The sequence below is a fragment of the Aedes aegypti genome, chromosome 1 (genome assembly GCF_002204515.2).
Source record: "Aedes aegypti strain LVP_AGWG chromosome 1, AaegL5.0 Primary Assembly, whole genome shotgun sequence".
NCBI lineage: Eukaryota > Metazoa > Arthropoda > Insecta > Diptera > Culicidae > Aedes > Aedes aegypti.
In genome coordinates, this window is record NC_035107.1 from 152,997,503 (window position 1) to 153,020,506 (window position 23,004).

The 23,004-nt window shown below is 37.7% G+C and overlaps 1 protein-coding gene and 1 long non-coding RNA gene across 4 annotated transcripts in view; one reads left to right on the forward strand and one right to left on the reverse strand.

Annotated features, from left to right (window-relative positions):
* Positions 1-1,282: 1,282 nt before the first annotated feature.
* LOC110678417 lies at positions 1,283-1,762 on the reverse strand. The gene is made up of 2 exons (XR_002501586.1): positions 1,523-1,762; positions 1,283-1,457 (listed from the first exon to the last, which is right to left on the reverse strand). It is a non-coding gene; the product is annotated as an uncharacterized LOC110678417 (long non-coding RNA).
* A 2,074-nt stretch (positions 1,763-3,836) lies between these two features.
* LOC5565202 (uncharacterized protein C6orf106 homolog) overlaps positions 3,837-23,004 on the forward strand; it is a 270,657-nt gene continuing 251,489 nt past the window's right edge. For all 3 annotated transcript variants that reach the window (XM_021851236.1, XM_021851243.1, XM_021851247.1), the window contains exons 1-2: positions 3,837-4,184; positions 4,263-4,365. In XM_021851236.1, the coding sequence (XP_021706928.1) occupies positions 4,127-4,184; positions 4,263-4,365 (161 nt within the window). In that variant the 5' untranslated portion in view covers positions 3,837-4,126. The remainder of the gene's footprint in view (positions 4,185-4,262; positions 4,366-23,004) is intronic.

The following is a 23,004-nucleotide window of genomic DNA, read 5'->3' on the forward strand; positions in this document are numbered from 1 at the left end:
CCACTAGGTAGTTTGGCTTTAATTCCATTAGAAAAATATACTCAATTTTGGGTTGATTTAACGCAAAATTGAGTTCTTTCGACCCAAACATAAGAAAAGTTGCATTTACCCAAATTTGGCTTATTGGGCCAAACTACCCCCATTGGGTAGATGCAGCTCTCTCTATTTTTGACAACATTCGTGTGGGAGAAAGAGAAAACCGAGAGATTTTGGGTTGAAACTATAATCGATATACTTAATTTTGGGTAAAGTAAACTCAAAAATTAGGTAAAAATATTTCTCCGTGTACATTTTAATGGATCATTAAAATAATCAAAACGGCCGCTATGGAAAGCATAGATAGCGCCACCGTAGCTTTGTGTGTTTGACCGAACAGCAATGCTGTCACAATGTTAAATCCCATATACAGTGGCGCCTTTGTTTTGATGCGGTGAACACTTGCAAAAACTACATTCAATGATCCATTGTTGAAATAAATCGTCTTCTATGTGTAAACTAATTCAAATATGCTATTCTACAGAAATGATATCAAAATATCTAATGTTGTAAATCAAATAAACATGATTGATATAAAGAGTGAATTTTACCCATTATCGGTAAATTTTTTATTGCAATAAAGGGTAAAAATCACTCGTTGATTTGACGTACAAGCCGTTTACCCTTTAAAGAGTACTCGTGCTTTACTCTTTTTATGAGTTAAACTAGTTTCTCTCAAAGAGGGTACTTTTTTACCCTTTAAAGGGTACTTTGATCTTACAGTGTATATGCTAGGCTACACGCTACACGCTAACTTTGAAGTACCCATTAATGGGTACTTTCGTACCCATTTCAATGAAAAGTGGTTTAACTCATTTAATGAGTATTGGTCACTTACTCATTAAAGGGTATTTGCCTCGAACTTCATAAAATGGGTATTATTTACCCCTCATTGATTTTACAAAAATGGGTAAAAAATACAGTCAACTTTCGTTCGTTGCACTAAAACAGTGGCCCGATTAGTGAAAGACTTTCACTAATCGGGCTAAGTTTTGAGCTGTAAAAAACACCGATTACAATAGAAATTCCGGGCTACCAACATTGACAAATTGCGGTTTATGTCAGAAAGTGACGCTTGCCTTCGTTTTAGGTGGGCTATAGCCCACTTAACGAGAGCCCAATTAAAACGAAGTGCAATTAAACGTAGTGCAACGAACGAAATTCGACTGTACCCCCCTCTTGCCGGCACATACGGAAAACAAGGATTCTAAAGAAATTTTTCAAACATATCCGACGACACAACATATAAGAGTCTAATGAAAATAATTTTATTAGATTATTACTTTTAAATAAAGTGTTAATTGGAGTATTAATAACATTGGTCCATCTGAATCCGTGGCGCTTGCTCCGTATCTTCCTGTTCCAGATCCCGGATGAAAAATCGCTCCTAAATTGCCGCTTTTTGTGCTTCTTCGAGGGTCCTGTTATAAGGAATAGTCAATTTAGTCTTCGATGTAAATAGTTTCTTCAAGAAATAGCTACTTACCATGATGCTTTCAGTTAATTAATGAAATATAATTCGTGGTAATAATTTCAATCTTTCTGCTCAAAATAACGACATTATTTCACCCATTATTGCTGACTGAAGTCATTCCTCAAGAAGAGTAAAATGTACCCTTTTTAATGTCAGAAAATAATACCCTTTTTTTGACAACTCAGTACAAGCAATAAAAATGGGTACAAGAAACCCATTTAATGGGTACTTCAAAGTTAGCGTGTAACTTTAAAGTACCCATTAAATGGGTTTCTAGTACCCATTTTTTTTTGTTAGTACTGAGGTGTCAGAAAAAGGGTATTATTTTTTGACATTAAAAAGGATACAATTTACTCTTCTTGAGGAACGTGTTCCGTCAACAATAATGGGTAAAAAAGCCACTTGTCGTTACTTGGAGCAAAACCTTGAAATTTTTTGAAGTGAATTTAATTTCATTTATCAATTGAAAAAAAAATCATGGTAAGTAGCTATTTTTTGCACATATCATGTATATCTTAGACTAACTTAACTGTTCTTTAAAGCGCAATCCTCGAAAAATCATGAGAAGCGGCAATTTAGAAGCTATTAGGGTAGAAGTACCAATTATGGCTATAGTACCAATTATGGCAATAGTGGGAACAAAAAGAGATTTTTCTTATTGTTTCACTAGACTACAATGGCTTATATTCACAGGAATGATTAAACTATTTGTTTTTGATGATAACTAAACCTTGAAAAGAACATTTGTCCAATAAGCTTCGAAAAATGAACATTTGAAAATTTTGCCTCACATATATGTCACCTTCTTAGCAGTTGGCTAAGGGACCTCCGTTACGAAATGTATGTTTTGATCCGGATAAACTGTTTCAACCGATGAATGCATGTTGCCTAGTGAGAACAAATGAATAAATTTAGCAGGTATGCAATCAATTCTACTGTTTTAAGTTGGAAATCGTGTTATTTCCACTATGTCGATAACTGGTACAAAGAGTGTATGAGAGCCCAATTATGGCAATACTCTGGAGGCGGATTGTTTACATTTTTTGATCAGTGAAATAAGAGAAGTTAAGCTATTTTACGGGTGACTTCCACGACGCGACGGTTCGGTAAGGCATTATCTTCGTGTTTTGTACTCAATTACTAAGATTTTTCAATCACACGTTCGAAAACGTTCGCGAGCGGAAGATGCTAATTTCATGTTAGAGAGGGGTTTTCAGCGACAATCGATTTTTGAATTTTCCCTCTTTTTTCGTAAAAAAATGGCACTGGAAAGGTAATGTGAGATCATTAATGCTGTTTTGTATCATAATTTGCATTTACACTACATTTTGACTTCTTTTTCGAAAATTAATTTTATCCAAAGAACCCATTGCAAAAAATTGATTTAACATCTATTTAACCCAAATTTTTTGGAAAATTTTATGAACGATATCTTCATTACATATTAGCGTTGCATTATCATTCGCTCTTCATGGCGTTTGAGTTCATTTCGTGCAAATATTCGATAGTCCATAATTGGTACACTTTTATGTCGAATGCTAGGAACGTTATTGCCATAATTGGTACAAAGACAACGCTATTTAAAATCCATTTTTAGAAGCTTAAAGTCAATTTAGTACTAAAACTGTATGAATCAACAGATTCGCAAGGTTTTAAACTAGTAATTGACACCAACAAGTCATGCTTGCGTTTTAGAAACGCGGTTACAACTTGATTTTTATCACTACTGTTGACATATTGCATCCATAATTGGTACACCTACCCTATTCATCCGACGCTGGAGCAGGAAGATACGGAGCAAGTTACGGATGCAGATGCAGACTGAAGAGAAATTAAACGTTTCCATTAGCAATTTATGTATGGTATGATTCAATAAAATGATTTCTCATTAGACCTTATGTGTTGTGTCGCCTGATTTATTTTAAAACTACATTTTAAACCGTTTTTCGTAAGAGCTGGCAAGAGGGGGGTACTTTTTACCCATTTTTGCGAAATCCATGAGGGGTAAATTTTACCCATCTTTTGAAGTTTGTGACAAATACTCTTTAATGAGTAAACGGCTAATACCCATTAAATGAGTTAAACCACTTTTCTTTGAAATGGGTACGAAAGTACCCATTAATGGGTACTTCAAAGTTAGCGTGTACGTGTGTTCAAATGTCACAGTTTGTTTTTGTTTTCCTCACTTGCACACGCTTTCCAGACTCATCAAAATGCATATGGAAATATTACCCAATTTGAAAAAATTACACCCGGTTTCTGGGTGTTTTTCGAGACTGAGTGCATAGTTTTCCTCTAAGGTTCACAACTACAACTACACTAGGGCACCAATACCATTGGGCGTGATAACCACCAATTGGTATAAAGAGCTCTTTGTTTTCAAATAGTATTTATTTATTTACCTCACAAAGGCTATTGAAACTTTTCATCCACGACTCAAAATAATAAAATATCACTTCCTCGAATTTTGTAAAATAATAAGGTTTATTACCTACCGTGGAAATCAAACAATATTTCAGATTGCGGTGTTTGGAATCATTGGTGAAACACAGGCTGAGAATATATCAACTAGTTCAATATATACTATTATGCCAATATAAAGAAATCGAAAGAGTAATGGAGGACAACCAAAACATGGATGATATCGAACAGAATTTTCTGACGCAATTCAGCTGTACGTAACAAGTTTGCAAGTGCACTTTACAATTTCTATTGATGGCATCTGAATAAACATATCTTAATTTATTTTTAGCAATGGTAACGACTGACAAAGACGATTTGGTCAAGCAGTTCCAATCTATTGGAGAAAATCTTAACTACTCGACTGCTACATTTTTTCTGGATATGAATAATTGGTAAGAGAAGGATTTTCTTAAGGTTTTTTTTTTATTTCAAGGAAATCAGGTTGAGCCATTTAAAAGCTGGTCAAATGACAGGAGACCTGGAGATTCAATCATCGTCGTCAGTTTTCGCGATGATGATGGTTGATGACTATGCGAATTTCTAGCGTAGCTTTTCATCCAGGCGAAAACATAAATGGAGAAAAATTATTAGAATATTTCTGATCACAAAAGTGCCTTTTTATGTGCAATATGGGTAACAAAGAGGTAGCTGATACAATATTTAAAATGAGGCGTTGTTAAAAATCACGTTGGATTTAATCCAAGGTATCCTGTCAATTGACGCCGTTGCGTCGATCAGCTGTTCCAAAACGTCTCGTAAAACGGTCAACCATATATTTAAATTTCTTCACATTTCTTTATGTCGAGCTCGACGCGAATGTAACAAATCGATAGCGATCGTCATCGATTCATAAAAAAAAATAACTGCACAATGCAGCCCACAGACGCTCAAACGGTTTGACCAACATTGACAGCGAAACTTCAAGCATTTCTATACATACACTACTCACAATTTATCCAATGATTCATCAAGTTCCTCCAGGGATTCCACCAACAATTCCTCCAAGAATTCCATCAGAAAGCCTTCAAAGTTTTCAAGAGAAAAAAAATCATCAAAACTTGATCAGCAGGAATTCTTTTAGAGATTCCACTTGTAATTTTTGAGAGGATCCCCCAGGTTATCCTTCGGTATTTCTCTAGAGAATCTTCAATAAATTCTTTTATAAACTCCACCAGTGTTTCCTCCAAAGATTCTTCCTTGTATCTCTGAAGGTATTCTACGAGGCATTCGTCCTGGGATTTCTGCAGGAATTACTTCAATAATCTAATATAAATTTCTCAGAGGATTCCTAAAGGAATTTATCCATGAATTCCATCCAGTATTTCTTGAAGGATTTTTTCCAAGTAATCTACCAGGAATTACCTTAGAGAATCTTTCAGAAACTCCTTCAGGGATTGCTTTAAAAGTTCTTCCAGAAATATACTAAGGAATCTCTCCAGGAAACTCTTTAGGAATTAATCTATTGATTTCTTTGGTGATACTTCCAAGAATTTCTAAATATATATCTCCATGGGTTTTTTTCAGAAATGAAAAAAAAAATCTTTTAGATCTACTTTAAGGATTCATCTTGAGGTATTCAGAGAAATGTGTTGTTTGAAACTCTGAGTAAATATCAGTTAACTCCCTGGAGGAATTTATGATAATCTTGAAGCACAATCCTAGTAACACCTTTGAAGTATTTTATGGTTGAACTTCTGGCGAAACTCTGGTGGTAATTCTAGCGAAACTCGGGTGATATTCCCAGTGTTAAGGTGAAGATGAATCGAAGCCAAACTTGAAATTTTCAAGAGCACGGATCTGGAGAACTAAACATCCGTTTAAGCTGAAAACTTAATCGATTGGTCACCAGCTGGTGGTGCCCAATCGATTAGGTTTTCAGCTCAGACGGTTGTTTAGTTCTCCAGATCCGTGCTCTTGAAAATTTGAACTTTGGCTTCGATTCATCTTCACCTTAACGTTAGAAGAGCTCCTTGTGAAAATCCTTTAAAACTTCTCTCGCGAAAAATTACAGGTGATATAATTAGGAAAACTTCTGTTGAAGTATCTGAAGGAATTACTAGTGGAATCTTTATAGGAAATTGTGGTCATATCGCATAGAAAATTTTTTATCGGATAATTGGAGTTTATCTTGGTGGCATCCACGAAGGAACCTCCCAGAAGAATCCCTGAAGGAATTTCTGTTTTAAATCCCAGGAGGAATTCCTGATATACTGGTAGATTCCCAAATTACAGGTAAAACTATTACAGGTCGGGCTCGATTATCCGGAATTTTATACTTGATAATCCGGAATTTGTTTTTTTTTTTATGTTCTTGTTATTCAGTTTTTATGCATAAATCTGAGATAATTTGGTATTGCAGTTTCAATATGAATGGTTTTGCAGTTTAGAACGTATTTAAGAAAAGGGGGGTTTCATAAAGTGGTTTTTGTGTATGCTGGTCAAATTTCTTTTTTTCTTTTTAAGACCCCTACTGTTCCTAGAAAAAAATTCTGGCTATGCCACCGCATCATATAAATAAAATAACGAAAAAATATAATATTTAAGTTCTTTCATCAAAGATTTCATTTTTTTTTCTTAGTGATTCGATTATCCGGAGGATTCGATTATCCGGAGTGAAAAAAATCGGTACTCCGGATAATCGAGTCCGACTTGTATAATAAATTTATGATAATATCGCTGGAGGGTTCCTGAAAACCCCCAAGAATCCCTGGAGTTTTTCCACGAGAAATTCCTTGAAAATCCGGAGGAATCCCTTGAGGATTTCCGAGATTGATTCCTTGAGGAAATCCGGGAGGAGCCTCATGATGAATTTCGCGAGGAATCTTTTGAGAAATTTCGAAAGGAATCTTTTGAGTAATGCCGGTAATGGCATACTTATACGAAATTTCTGATAAAATCCCTGGAGGAAATCTTGATAATCTTCGAGAATCGTTGGAGAATTGGCTGGAGGAATTCCTTGAGGATTGATTCCTTAAGGAATTTCGGGAAGTATCCGAGAAGAATAACTCCGGGAGGAATCCCTTAAGGAATTCCAGGAGGACTACCTTGAAGAGTTCTTGGATGAATCTCTTGAAGTATTTGTTATGATTCCAATATGTACCCTTAAGGTAAATAGTATTCTCTAGAAGTTCGGGTAGTATCACCTAATAAATTCCGAAAAGAATTCATAATAAATTAACTCAGAATAATCCTAGAAAGTTTCCTGAAGGAACCTTTAAAAGAATTCCTGATAGAATCCCTGACAGAACTTCTGATGGAATCCCTGGAAGATTTATAATAAAGTCTTAGAAGTTTTTCTAATGGAATCCATAAAAGAACTTCCGATTGAATCCCTGCAGAAATTCCCAATGAAATCTATTGAAGAACTCCTTCAGATGGAATCCTTGGAAAAACTTGTGATGTATTCCGTGGAGTAATTCCTGATAGAATCATTAGAGAAACTCTTGAATCTCTGGAATCTCTGAAGGAACTCCTAATGGAACCCCTAGAGAAACTCCTGATAAAGTCCTTAGAAGAACTGCTTATGGAATCCCTTGGGAACTCGTAATGAAATGCCAAAAACGACTTCTGTTGTTTTGCCCTGTAAGAATTCCTAATTGAATCCCTATTGGAACTCCTGATAAAATCCTTAGAAGAACTCCTGATGGATATTCTTGGGAACTCCTATTAAAAGACTCAGGGGAACTCCTGATGGCATCCCTTCTTCTTCTTTCGGGCGTTACGTCCCAACTGGGACAAAGCCTGCTTCTCAGATTAGTGTTCTTTTGAGCACTTCCACAGTTAACTGAGAGCTTTCTTTGCCGATTGACCATTTTTGCATGTGTATATCGTGTGGCAGGTACGAAGATACTCTATGCCCTGGGAATCGAGAAAATTTCCTTTACGAAAAGATCCTCGACCAGCGGGATTCGAACCCACGACCCTCAGCATGGTCATGCTGAATAGCTGAGCGTTTACCGCTACGGCTATCTGGGCCCCTGATAGATTCCCTATAGAAACTTTTGATAGAATCCCAGAAGGAATTCCAAGTGGAATGTCTAAACAAAATGTTTATGAAGCCCCTGGAGGAACTCTTCTTGAAATCCCCAGAAGAACTCCTGATGTTATCCCTAGAAGAAACTTCTGATGCAATTCCTCGAGGATCCAGGTGAAATCTCTGAAGAAACTTCTGATACAATCTCTAGAGGAACTCCTGATGGAATCTCTAAGGGAACTGTTAAAATTTCTGAAGAATTTAATGATGATTCCTAAAGGAATTCCTGACGGAATTCGGAGGAACTCCAGATGGAACCCTTGTAGGAATTCGTAAAGATATTCTTGCAGGAACTCCAGATGAAATCATTGGAGGAACTCCTGATGAAATCCCTTGTAGAAGTCCCAATGGAACCACTATAGGAACTCCTGATGAAATCCCTGGAGGAATTCCTGATAAAATTCCTGATGGAACTCCTGATAGAATGCCTAGAGAAATTCCTTATGATATCCCTAGAAGATCCTGATGGAATTCTTAGGTGACCTCCTGATATAAACTCTGGAGGAAGTCCTAATAGAATCTCGGAAGAAATGCTAGCTGGAATCTCTGAAGGAAATCTTGGTGTAATTTCTGGAGGAACTTCTAATGAAATCCTCAGAAGAACTCTAATGGTAGCTGTGGTGCCGAGTACGGCCCTGGTGAATAGGAAATACAATATACGGTTGTTGACAAAGGAGCGAAGAACGGCAGGTGCTGTGAAAGCAAAGTACAGAATTAATAAACGTTTTCTAAATAATTAAATAAGGTTTTACGTATTTATATTATCTGACACAAATCCTCGGTTACTACATTGGCGACGAGGTAACTGGACAGGTAAGAATGATTTTTTTTTAATACGAACGAATGAATACATTAAATTACATATTTGAGCTGTGCTCTTGCAAGCTGCCAGATTTGAGGTTATGGCTACAATGTTTTTTTGTTGAAGGTGGCGTTGATTTGTTTATTTGGAAACAACTGCCGGAGAAAAAAAATTGTCGCTGGAAGCGATAGGCTACTGGGTAGCGACTGCTAGAATAGCAGTGGATTGCATTTCGTCGCTGGAAGCGATAAGCTACATAGTAGCGGCTGTGACAGCGGATTAATCGTCACTAAATGTGATAGGCTACAATTTAGTAGCGGCTGTACAGCGGATTATAAATCGGATCACAAAACTGTCTGGTAAGTTAAAGGAAAATATGACGAGATAAATAAAAATTAATGTTATCGTCGATATCGTTTTAGGATAGAATCAGACAAAGTTTGATCATGGAAAAGTGGGAAATCCAACCCTTTAAATTCAAGGCTTTACCACGGAACATTGTCCGTAATGAGTGGATTAAATATAAACGGAACTTTGAGTACATTATTGCGGCTTCAGGAGAAACCGATAAAACTCGCATCAAAAACCTTTTCCTCGCCAGAGCTGGGCCGGACCTTCAGGAAGTGTTCGCGTCCATTCCAGGAGCGGATGTGGCTGAAGACAAAGAAGAAGGTGTAGATCCGTATGCGGTCGCTATGCAAAAACTAGACGCCTATTTCTCTCCAAAACAGCATGAGACATTTGAACGCAACGTTTTCTGGACACTCAAGCCGAATCCTGAAGAGACACTTGAGAAATTTATGTTGCGTTGTCAGGATCTAGCGAATAAATGCAATTTTGGAAGCACGGCAATGGAAAGCAAGGCAATAAGTGTCATCGATAAAATCATCTTATTCGCCCCGATTGATTTGAAGGAACAACTGTTACATAGAGATTCTCTAGAAATCGACGAGGTCGCTAAGATTGTTGGATCGTATGAATCCGTGAAACACCAAGCTCGGTTGATTAATTTTGGGCCGTCCGGGTTAGTAGAACCTGTCGACATGGCCACCGCCGCAAATAACATTAACAAAATCCGAAATATCTCGATCAAAGAATGCATGAGGTGCGGAAAACGAGATCACTTCGCCAACGACCAAAATTGCCCTGCACGAGGCAAAGAGTGCATTAAATGCAGACGAATTGGTCATTTCGCAGCACGTTGTCGTACACCTGCTACAAAAAGAAGATACACTGAGGAACCCAAACCAGGATCTAGCAAAGGATTCGAACGTCAGCGAATACATGAAATCGGAACTGACGATGAAAGAAAGGATCGCAGCTTCATATTTAATATCAACGATGGAGGAGAGTTTCTGTGGCTTAAGCTTGGCGGAGTGACGCTACAATTGCTGATCGACTCTGGCTGCAAGAAAAATATCATTAATGAGAAAGCGTGGGAGTGTATGAAGAATAATGGAGCAAAGATTTGGAATCAAGATAAGAACTGCACCGAAGTTTTTCTTCCATACGGTAAAGACGCTGAACCGTTGTGCGTTCTTGGGAAGTTTGATGCCCTTATATCTGTAGAAGATGATGGAAGAACCATCGAACAGGTAGTATTTATTAAAGCTTAATTTACTCGAGTTTACTTAAAATCAATTTTTTAAAGGTGGCAACATTCTATGTCGTAGTTGGAGGACAACAATGCTTACTGGGTCGAACAACTGCCATGAGTTTGGGTGTACTGGTGATAGGATTACCGAGTACACATGGAGTAAACATGATTGGGACAGCCCAGAAAAGACCATTTCCCAAGATTAAAGGCGTCCAAGTTGAAATCCCGGTGGATAAGAGTGTCGTTCCCGTATGCCAACATCCTCGCCGGCCACCGATTGCCCTTTTATCTAAAATAGAAGATAAATTAACATCGTTGCTTATCAGTGATATAATCGAACCTGTTGAAGGAGGGTGTCAATGGGTTTCACCATTGGTGACTGTGATAAAAGATAATGGCGATCTCAGGCTGTGTGTCGACATGCGTCGAGCGAACGTTGCAATTTTACGGGAGCGCCATATTATGCCCACCATTGAGGATTTCCTGCCGCGGTTTACATCCGCAAAGTACTTCAGTCGCCTGGATATTAAAGAGGCCTTCCACCAAGTGGAATTGAAGGAAGAGAGTCGTTACATTACGACGTTTATAACCCACATGGGTCTCTTTCGATATAAAAGGCTAATGTATGGCATTGTTATCGCGCCTGAAATATTCCAACGTATCATGGAGCAGATTTTGAGCCGCTGTAAGCATACCGTCAATTTTATCGACGACATTCTTGTTTTCGGCGACACAGAGGAAGAGCACGATGCGGAGCTCAAACTAGTATTGTCTAGGGTCAGTGTTCCCTTAGTGGACAGTCCCCTATAGTCGCACTAGTGGCTTTTTACGGCCGTTTTGCTATGAATCTTTTCAAAATATTGTTTGACATGAAGGTCAGGAGCTATTTATCTAAGTACCATTGATACACAGTTTTATTTTGTTCAAAAAATGATCGAAATAATTAGTTTTGCTTAAAATTTGAGCTCCCTTGCGCCTATAGTTATCCTATTGTTCCTATAGTAGCACTACTGAGAGTAATTATTTTTTATTATACGAAATAATTAATGAATTAAGTACTTTTTTACATCAAACGAAAGCTTTTGATCCACACTTTGAAGGAAAAATATAAAAGCTTTGTAAAAATACGGTTTTGATTAGTATTTTGCCAACGCCGTGATGCTAGTGTTACTATAGGAACAGAAATTAGAAATAATGCTACTATAGGCACATGTATTCTTATAGTGGCACAAGCGATAATAAATGCAAACATATGAATTTTCGCAGTTTACATATTTTTCCCACAAAACCAAGATAAAAAGCTTTCAGATGATGTAAAAATAATGACGCTAGCGTTATTTTTCGATTTTATACGAATATTTGTTCTTAGCTATGCGGCTATTGGTACATCGACCCTATTTTGAATGAACGCGGAATTCTCTTAAACCAAGACAAATGTTTGTTTAAGGTGACCAGTCTGGACTTTCTTGGGCATACGGTTTCGTCAGATGGCATAAAACCTTCGGATAATAAAATTGAATCGCTTCAGCGATTCCGTAGGCCAGCAACCACTGAAGAGGTCCGAAGTTTCCTCGGGTTGGTTACGTATGTCGGTCCCAAATCTGGCGACAGTTACAGCTCCCCTTCGCGAGTTGACTCGTTCGGGCCATAAGTTTTCGTGGGGCAAGGATCAAGAGTCATCTTTTGTGAAACTTAAAAACATGATTGACAACGTTCAACAGCTGTACTTTTTCGACAACAAGCTTCGAACAAGGCTAGTTGCGGACGCATCACCAGTTGCGCTTGGTGCTGTCTTGATCCAATTCGACGGTTCAACTGATAATCATCCGCGCCCGATTGCCTACGCCAGTAAAAGTTTGACAGCAACCGAACGTAGATATTGCCAGACCGAGAAGGAAGCGTTGGCCTTGGTATGGTCAGTTGAGAGGTTTGCGATGTACCTGTGTGGCAGAACGTTCGAATTGGAAACGGACCATAAACCATTAGAAGCGATTTTTCAACCAACTTCTCGTCCTTGCGCTAGTGTGGAAAGGTGGGTGCTACGCCTCCAATCATTTTCCTTTGTGGTAAAGTACCGAAGTGGATCATCAAACATCGCCGACCCTTTGTCTCGTCTGGTCGAAAATCGGTCTTCTGAAACATTTGACGCTGAAAGCAAGTTCATGGTGTTGGCGGTTATAGAGTCTGCAGCGATTGATGTCCAAGAGCTTGAGGATGCAACTAACACCGATCCGGTCTTGGAAATCGTTAAAAAGAGCATGCGTTCCGGGAACTGGGATAAAGAGGAAGTTAAACCGTTTTTGCCTTTCAAAAATGAACTGGGATTTGTTGGCGATTTGTTAGTACGTGGAGACAAACTTGTCGTCCCGAACAAACTGAAGAGTAGAATGCTTGATATCGCTCATGAAGGTCACCCGGGAGAGTCTCTAATGAAAAGACGGCTTCGTGATCGTGTTTGGTGGCCAAGGATGGATAGTGAGGCTATGATGCGCGTAAAATCATGTGAAGGTTGTCGTTTGATGGACTGCCGAGTAGACCCGAACCGATGAGTCGCCGTCCACTACCCAGCGGACCGTGGATTGATACCGCCATGGATTTCCTAGGTCCGTTGCCTTGCGGTTCGTATCTGTTGGTGATCATCGACTATTTTAGTCGTTATAAAGAAGTGGTAATTATGTCTAAAATCACTGCTAAGGATACAATAAGTAAGCACGACAGGATTTTCACTCGATTGGGTTACCCTCGAACTATAACCTTGGATAACGCCAAGCAATTTGTCAGCACGGATTTGGAACTCTACAGCAAGCTCCATGGGATCACTTTGAATCACTCGACACCGTATTGCCCCCAAGAAAATGGTCTTGTTGAAAGACAAAACCGATCTCTCGTAAAACGACTACAGATCAGCGCTGCTCTCGGTAGAGACTGGAAACAAGACTTGCATGATTATCTAATCATGTATTACACTACGCCACACTCGACCACCGGTAAAACACCAACCGAACTTATGTATGGGCACACAATTCGATCGAAGCTACCGGCGATCGAAGACATCGAAACAATTCCACAAAATGCTGAATTTCGTGATAGAGACCAAGAATTGAAGGAAAAGGGGAAGAAGGCAGAAGATATCCGACGTCGAGCTAAGCGATCATCAATTGATTCAGGAGACACTGTACTGATGCAGAATTTATTACCAGGAAACAAGCTATCCACAACCTATAATCCAAAGCAATATATCGTTGTTTCACGGTCTGGACCACGTGTGACGGTGGAAGACCCTCAAAACGGGAAATCGTACGACAGGAATGTCGCACATCTCAAAAAGGTTGTTGAGCCAGAACAAGAACTGAACGAAACATCTGACGGCTTTCGTTGTCAGAACCAGGTGCAGCTAGACTCATCCTCTGAAGAAGACTTTCGTGGATTTGAGCCCGAGGAAATCACGCCATCAGAAACAATTGTAGCTAGACGACAGCGTAGATCAACGAAGAAGCCGACACGATTCAACGATTACCTGATGTAACATCCATCATTTAAACAAAGGGAGATGTGGTGCCGAGTACGGCCATGGTGAATAAGAAATACAATATGTTGACAAAGGAGCGAAGAACGGCAGGTGCTGTGAAAGCAAAGTACAGAATTAATAAACGTTTTCTAAATAATTAAATAAGGTTTTACGTATTTATATTGTCTGACACAAATCCTCGGTTACTACAGTAGCCCTAAAGACACTTCTAATAGAATCCCTATTGGAATTCCTGATAAAATCCCTGAAGGAACTCCTGATGGAATCCTTGGAGGAATATAAAGATATTGTTGAAGGAACTCCTAATAGAGTCCCGATGAAATCTCAAGATGAACTCCTCATGAATTTTCTGGAGGAATTCCTGATAAGTTTCCTGAAGGAACTCCTTATAGTATCTATAGAGGAACTCCTGATAAAATCTCTTGAGGAATTTCGGGTGAAATCTCAAAAGAAACTCTTTATGGCATCCCTGGAGGAACTCCTGATGAAATCCTTGGAGGAAATCCTAAATATATAGTTGAAGGATGGAATCAATGGAGGAATTTCTAATGAAATTCATATAATAACTAGTGATGGAATCTCTAGAGAAACCCCTGATAGAATTTCTGGAAGGAATTCCAGGTGGAATCTCTGAAGGAACTGCTGATGGAATCGCTAGAGAAACTTGTAATGGAATTGCTGGACGTATTCCTGATGGAATCCCTAGAGAAGTTCCAGTTGCTATCGCTGAAGGAAATCCTGATAGAATCCCTGGAGGAATTTCTGATGGAACTCCTGTAAGAATCCCTAGAAGAATTCCTTATGATATCCCTAGAAGGAGTCCTGATGAAATTCCTCAAGGAATTCCTGATATTTCCTGGAGGAAATCCTGATTGAATATTTGGAGGCAATTCAAGTGGAGTCTCTGAAAGAACTCTGGAGGAACTCCTGTTGCAATCCCCAGAAGAACTCTAATGGAAGCCCTAGATAGTATCCCTATAGGAACTCCTGATAGAATTCTTGGAAGAACTCCTATCTATATATATTCTTGAAGGAACTCCTAATCATTGAAGGGACTCCTGATGGAATCCTTTTAGGAAATCCTGATAAAATGCTTGGAAGAATCCCTGATAAGTTTCCGGATAGAACTCCTGATAGAATCCCTAGAGGAACTCCTGTCTGATAATATTTCTAGAAGAAACATTGATGGGATTCCTCGAGGAAAATCTGATTTAATCTCTTGAAGAATTCCGGGTGGAATTTCAGAAGGTGCGTGAATTTACGCAGCGTCGGTGCCATAGTGATCTATCAAATGCACGCTCTTGAGTTGTTTCTATATATTTCACTATCGTTTCCAACTATCTCTAACCGTTTTCTTTAGCAAATTCACCAAGGATTCTTTAATTATTCCTCAATCAAATTCTCCAGAAATATCTTCAGAGAATCCATCAGCAGTTTCACCTGTGATTCAAAAATCCATCCATGGTACCTGGATTTGTAAGGACTGTTCATTTTATGAAGTGGACACCTTGTGCATGCTGTATCGTTTTAATTTATCAATGAAATTTCAATCGGTTTTCTGTATATCGTTCTATTAGTATTGCACAATATTGTGAAAATAAAAAAAAAAAACTTTAAAATAATTAAATTTTACACGCATATGAAACAACGTTTAGAACGGTCGATTTTTAGAGGTTATCAAAATCAATGATGGTTAGAAATTAGCTGGAAAATTCGACAATCTATCAAGCATCATCAATCAGAAGCCTGATGGAAAAAATCAAGTTATTTTTGGAGCAACAGTTTTACAGATATAATAAAAACATTTTACTCCGATATTTTCAGAGAAAAATATTTTAAATTTGAAGGGAACTGATATGAGTCGTTTTTTTTTGTTGTAAAGTAGGGGGATTAGGGGCATAATGAACATACGGGGCGAAATGGACACCCCCTCAATATCTGAGAATATGCATACTTCATCAAAATTTCATACACTGCATGAAATCTGTAATGCATTTGTAATGTTTGACGGTATAAAAGTTTATTTTTTGCTTTAATTGCCCTCCAAAATTTGACTTAAAGTTTTTCTCAGTTTCAAATCGGCACATAAGCAAGGCCGTGTAAAAATCTAATTTTTGAGCAAAGTAACGAACCCAGAAAGGTTCTTCTTAGCTGTTATGATTGAGGGAGACCCCTTCTACATATCGGAACGATTGACAGTCATTAAATAAATTGTAATCATTAAATTTCATGCAAGTGTTCATTTCGCCCCGATACCTTTTTACCAGCCTTGTTTTTGACCCAATTTTCTATCTCGCTTTACTGACATATGATATGATTTTTATCATAACGAATGAATGTAGCACGTCGTACTAACATCAAACTTGAAAACTAGCCGGAGGTAAATTAAAAACATTGCCATTTTATGGTCTTAAAACGAATATTTGCTTAACGTGTCCATTATGCCCCTAATTCCCCTACGTCAACACTGCTGTAATGAAATCGATTTTATTTTCCCCATATTATGTTCATAATATGTTATGTTGAGAAAACCAATTGAAATATTAGGAGAAAAACGTTTACAATTCGCTGTAGATCGATAAATATCTTCTTCTTCTTCTTGGCATCAACATCCCCACTGGGACAGAGCCTGCTTCTCAGCTTAGTGTTCTTATGAGCACTTCCACAGTTATTAACTGAGAGCTTTCTTTGCCAAAGTTGCCATTTCCGCATTCGTATATCGTGTGGCAGGTACGATGATACTCTATGCCCAGGGAAGTCAAGGAAATTGAACCCAGACACCTTCAGCATGGCTTTGCTTTGTAGCCGCGGACTCTAACCACTCGGCTAAGGAAGGCCCCTAAGATGAAGATCGATAAATATGCGTATATGATTTTAAAAGTATGAGATTTTTTAGTAAAACGAACATAAAAAGTAAAATTTATTATTAAGACTGCGGTTTAAACTCACGATTTAGCACTCGTTTTTACAAATATAGTATCTAAACTACAAATTGAACTTTAACACTTCACTTTTTGCAAAAAAATAAAAATACTAAAATCACTGTAAGGCTAGCAAATACCTTTAAACTCTAATATGTGTTGCTTATCTTGACAGACAGGCCTATTTCGTCTGTGACTTACAGACTTCTTCAGTGTCGAGTGCTCGACTTGAAGAGAACATCGCATGGATCTATTATTTATACAAGAAAAAAGTGTGTGGGTATGTTAGACCTGTATGGAGTGTTGGTTTCTTTTGATGTCAAATCTTTATTCCCTAGCATTCCCGTTAAAGAGGCCATAAGCCTATTAGAAGATTGGCTACTTAGTCAATATGGATAAAACAAGTACGTACATACATTAAATTAACTAAACTTTGCATGGAAGAAAAGTATTTTTCCTTTAGAAATGAAACATATAAACAGTTAAATGGAGCCCCAATGGGAAACCCTCTTTCTCCATTTTTAAGTGAGATTTTCATGGCAAATTTAGAGAAACGATTAGAAGATAAAAACCAGCTCCCTGAAATCTGGTGGAGATACGTTGATGATGTTTTCAGCATAGTTAAAAAACACACCTTACCCCAAACTTTAGAAACAATTAATAAGGCTCACAAAAACATTGAATTTACTTACGAAGTGGAACAGGATAACAAATTGCCTTTCTTGGACTTACTTATTGTAAAGGAACACTCATCACTTACATTTGAAATCTATAGAAAACCAACTAACACTCAACGTATTATTCCAAACACATCAAATCACTCACAAAATTGCAAAATTCAATTCTGTGAAAACGGAACATTGATTTCGTGGTTGTTATCTGCAGGTATCTGAACATGATTAAGTGAAGTCAGTGATACCTTTTTCACTCGGCAGAATTTCGGATCGTATCGGTTTATAGAAGACAATTCTGCAAAATATTTAGCAAGCACGTTTGCCACAATGTCTGGCTCGCTTGTTGAAGAGCCTTGATGGTGTATCTCAAAGCCCTTAAGGGTTTGTTCACAAATTTCATAACGCCAAAAATGACCATTTTCGACACCCACCCACCCCCTCGTAACGCATTTTGTATGAATATATTTCAGATTTTGCATGTGTTGTAACATCTTAAAGACACCCACCCACCCCCTTTAGCGTTATGAAATATGTGAATGGACCCTAAGTCTCCTCTTACCATTAAGGGCATTTACTCTGCGCCACAGCTCGGCAGGAGTATGTTGGTCATAAACATCTGTTATCTGTGCCCGTACCTTGCACGCTAACTTGAAAGTACCCTTTAATGGGTACTTTCGTACCCATTTTCATCTAAAGTGGTTTAACCCATTAAAAGAGTAAATCCTGTTTACTCATTAATGGGTATGGGAGCCGAATTTCAAAACAAGGGTATTTTATACCCTTGCGATGTCAACAAAAAATGGGTACAAAAACCCCATTTTTATTTTTTTCTAGCTAGGTAGAAATTCTGATATATGAAAAATAAAAAAAAATATTTAAAAACATTTCTAAATGTTCTGATAACGTTTATTTCATTCATTGTGCAGCAGTTTAATATATTTCGTGCAATTTTCAAATTATTTCTGCCTTGCACGACTCTTGGATCGTAGCGCACAATTTGTTGACGGCCTGTCGTGTGCTATGCTGCTTGACTTTGTAGCAACAAATTTTGGATCAAGTCGTGAAGTTTTTGGAGCATAGGAGGAACTGGAATTTTGAAGACAGCGAAACTCTTAAAAAGAACATCCACAGCTTGTACTGAGCTGTCTCTGCATTTGACCAAGTGGCCTTGAATGAACAAATGAAATGATACTCGCCACCTTTGCAAATCATATGTGGAGCGACAGGTACATCATGTTCATGATTATAGGCCACATATCTGGCCAGCTGTTCTTCCATGGATGTTTCTGTGTCCTAGAAGTAAAAGGAGGGAAACATAAATACATAAACTATTTGGGGAAAATTGAAAACTATTACCGGTACAAAGCGGATAAGATCAGCAGCTAGTTGTTCTTCTACGCTGAGTCCATTGTTTGTCCTCTTTCTTGGCTTTTCAAACCTCTGTGCTTAAGGTGCAACAAAATCCGCAAGCAGCCACGAAGATTATCTGAATTCAAACAACCGTTATTCAATATTTAGGGGAAGGTGGTCCAATTCGGACCCTGTTCTAATTCGGACCATCAAACATTTCTCAATACTGGCGCTATTGTAAAGATCGTGTGTACCGTTTTTCTACCCACCGTCTGCCTAGGATCTAACACAAAACATTTGACGCCTTCCAGTTAATTCGTCTGATTTTTATGTTACTTTGTTGTTTTGAAGTGCTCTAGTGTGCTATCGGTTAACATTATTTCCAAGCCTCTGGAATTGACAATAATTCTCCAATCTTTCTGTGTTATTTCATAATCGAATCCCCCAAGCCTAAGCTTTCATCTGACCATATGGTTTTCAAATGTCTATGCACTGTTTGTGCTCAACTAATTTGAATATCTCAAAATGTGTATTGGTCCAATCCGGATCTTTTGATGTAGTTCAATACGGACCTCTTGCTTTTTCAACGAACGAAGTCTATATCAAAAGCTCCAATCCGTGAAAGTCTTCTCGACTTGCCAGAAAATCACAGAAGTTGTAATATTTATGGATGGTGCCTTTGTTCCTGTTGCGGTAAAGTAAAAGTCTTCGAAAAATCTATGAAATACGGTAGTCAACAAAAAAAAAAGTGATCAATAAATCAGCTACTTGAAAATAATCTCTATTAATACCACTGCCTATTTTGGATACAGCGTTCCAAATTTGTATGGCAATACGAAAACGTTTACGAGTGCTCAGAACAATACAATCAACTTTCTCTTACCCGATATAATGTTTTTTTTTTAACATGAAAATAATCACTTTAATATAGCGTATTTTGATCCTAAAATGTATGTGTCGATACTTCTCCAACTCGATGTCCCAAGATTCGATGCTGCCTCCTTCAGTTTCCCGAACAAGTTAACCTTTTCAACCCGATATTTTCATGCCATGATTCTCACTCTTTCTCTATCTTTATTAACGAGATTTTAAGCCCTGAGCTAGTTCATCTCGGTACCAACGGCTTTACTTTTCTTCCGAAGGAAGTCGTCACAATAACTTTTTACATCATACGTGACTACCGTTGGGGATGTGATTCAATCCCAGGTCCTCGGCGTGAGAGTCGTGTTTTCCAACCACTACAGCAAGTCCGTCACTGATATGATTCTTTATTTGTTTAAATTTAACTATATTTTAAGCAAAAATGTCTTTTTATAATGTTTTTTTTTTGTCAAAATAACAAAAAGCTCCATAATTTAAAAAAAATATTTCCTTTATCTCGATATGTCCAATACTTCCAACGTTCAGTTTAAAATCGAGTTAGGGAAAGTTCACCGTACTAAATTTTGAATTAGTTTCAGATTTCACCCATGTTTTTTTTAATGAAATTCACATTTTACTTGAGCTTGTTCTGACTCGAACTAAATTGGAATTTATCGCGCATTGAATTAATTTGTTATGCTTGCGCTTATTGAAGAAGTTCAACAAGCTTTGATACCAAACAAATCGGTGTTTTATTTTATAACTACCATAGCAAAAAAACGATAAAACGGTGGTCCGAATTAGAACATGTGGGGTCCGAATTGGAACAGGGTTGGTCCAATTCGGATTTTTTGCAGAACTTCGTTCAAACATGTCTAGCCATGTCCTGGTAGGAGATATCACAAAACTCTCTGAGACAAAAGTCCGCGGGCTAGATCAGGCTTTCAAGAAAACATAACACTTTTCATGCCGTACATCATGCTGAAAAGATATGGCCAAAAAACTGTTACTAGGTCCGAATTGGACCATGTTCCCCTATTATTTTGATTTATTTTTCATTTTCATTTTGCAGCGTTTGGTGGGGCAATGAGAGCGCAAGTCAGTCCAAAGCCGAGGGAAGGGATAGGTAATGGCCGTAATAGTCTATGCGGACCACTTGAACACCATCGGAAATGATAGGAAGGGTTGGGGTAGGGTATAGGGAATTGGAGAAGACTTGACACAGTAATGCGATTAATGCTGCAAAATGTAAATGTGCTGAGAGCAACTTAATTTGAGTTTTGAAGTTTGGTTTAATTTATTAAAATTCCAAACAATTGTACAAGTAAGAAAGAATGAGCTGATCGCTTTATAGAAATTTAATAAACAACAAAGTAATAACAATATAAGAGTGATGCTAAGTACTGCTGATGGCACGATGCGACGCTTTAGGAGCTTTTGATAATGATTGAACACTACTATAAAGAACGCAATCTGTTTTTAGCATGTACAGATATAAAATTATAATTCCGTTCACTGATAGGCGGTGCAGATTTATATAAAAATATTTTATATTCTTAAAATGAAATGTGTTACTTACTCATGATGTTAATACTTCCCTCACCAGAATTATTCTGTTTTGAGCATCCTTTTCGAAGCTATTCTATCCAGTTATCCATTGACTGCTTACAATTCTGAAATTATTCTTATTGTGCATGCTCATGCATTATATTAGTAATGATCATAATCACGCAACAGATAAGAAGGTGAGAAAGAGAGAATATAGGAACAGTGATTAGTAATGAGTAACTATGTAGTTTTGTTAGAATAATAAACAATTAAACAGCACTAATAAATAGCTTTAAAAATGACATACCAGCATAGCTGAACCTTTCGGATCATAAGACCGATGTATAAAAATAATTTGTTTCGAAATTGTCCGCGTGGTCTTCTAGTGCCCCTATTAGATCAGAATCAGTCATATACATACATACCGAATGCTCGCCATGACCCTATGACCAACATTTGTATATATATAGCCTTAGCTGATGTGGCTTTTCTAATAGGTAGTTCTTTCACTCATTGATTGTCTTCTAGTGCCCCTATTAGATCAGAATCAGTCATATACATACATACCGAATGCTCGCCATGACCCTATGACCAACATTTGTATATATATAGCCTTAGCTGATGTGGCTTTTCTAATAGGTAGTTCTTTCACTCATTGATTGTCTTCAAAACCCTGTCAAGTATAGAAAATTGATTTTATTTCATTTATTAATACATTGAAGCTACATTGTACTTATTGAGTATTAGGTATTATTTTATGTTTTTATCACTATTGATATTATCAAGGCCAGAATTCCCAGTGAGTGAAGAGTTTTATAGTACTAGAACACCATAGAAGATCGCTAAACATTACCTAATCATGGAACGGCTTTTTGCTCTATTATTTTGAGTAGATGCTATTGATTTCCCTTTGCTCCTATTCGCAACCCGGTGCACGCGCCCTGTTGGTTTTCGAAAACCTCGTAGAAGATTACAAACCGGCAATGGCATTCCCAATTACTACCCCACATTGCACATTCAAGGGTCTGATTGTGCTCCTAACCCACCCTCAATCTGTAATCTTCTCGCCAGCTTGAAATTATATTTTCCCGAAGTGAAAGTAATTTTGATGAGTGATAGCGTAGTGCAGCCCAACTGCATAGTACAGTAGTTTAACCAGAATCTTTAGGTCAGAAGATAAAATCTAAATTTTGTAATAAAAAGGTTGCCATTGCTTTGAAATTCACCCAACATCTAATCAAAACTACTAACAACAGCGATCAATTATCAAAATTCATCGCTCCCTGGAAAATATAATTCCAAGCCCAGGGCCTATTTATTATTTTGATTTATGCGGCAAAATATTGTTTAAATATAAATACTAACCATCCAGAATTGCAGAGAACATTTCTGGTTCAATCATCAGCCCTCGGACGAAAACAGGAACGAGATTACTATGTTTGTCATAGTTTGGTGTCATGCGCTCATATCAATACAGTACCAGATTTACGGCCTAACTGACAAATGTAAACAAATTGAGTTTTATTCACCTAACAGTTTATTTGACAAATTACAATCATATAATGCACTACTGTTTCTTAAAAATAACGTTGTTCACGAAATAAGTAAGAAAAACAAAAAGGCGCATTTGATATTCTCTTTTGATTCGAACTCTGATGTCAATTTCGCCCATCTTCCCCCCCTGCGGTAACCGGGCGCATTTGCGATTGAGTGTGG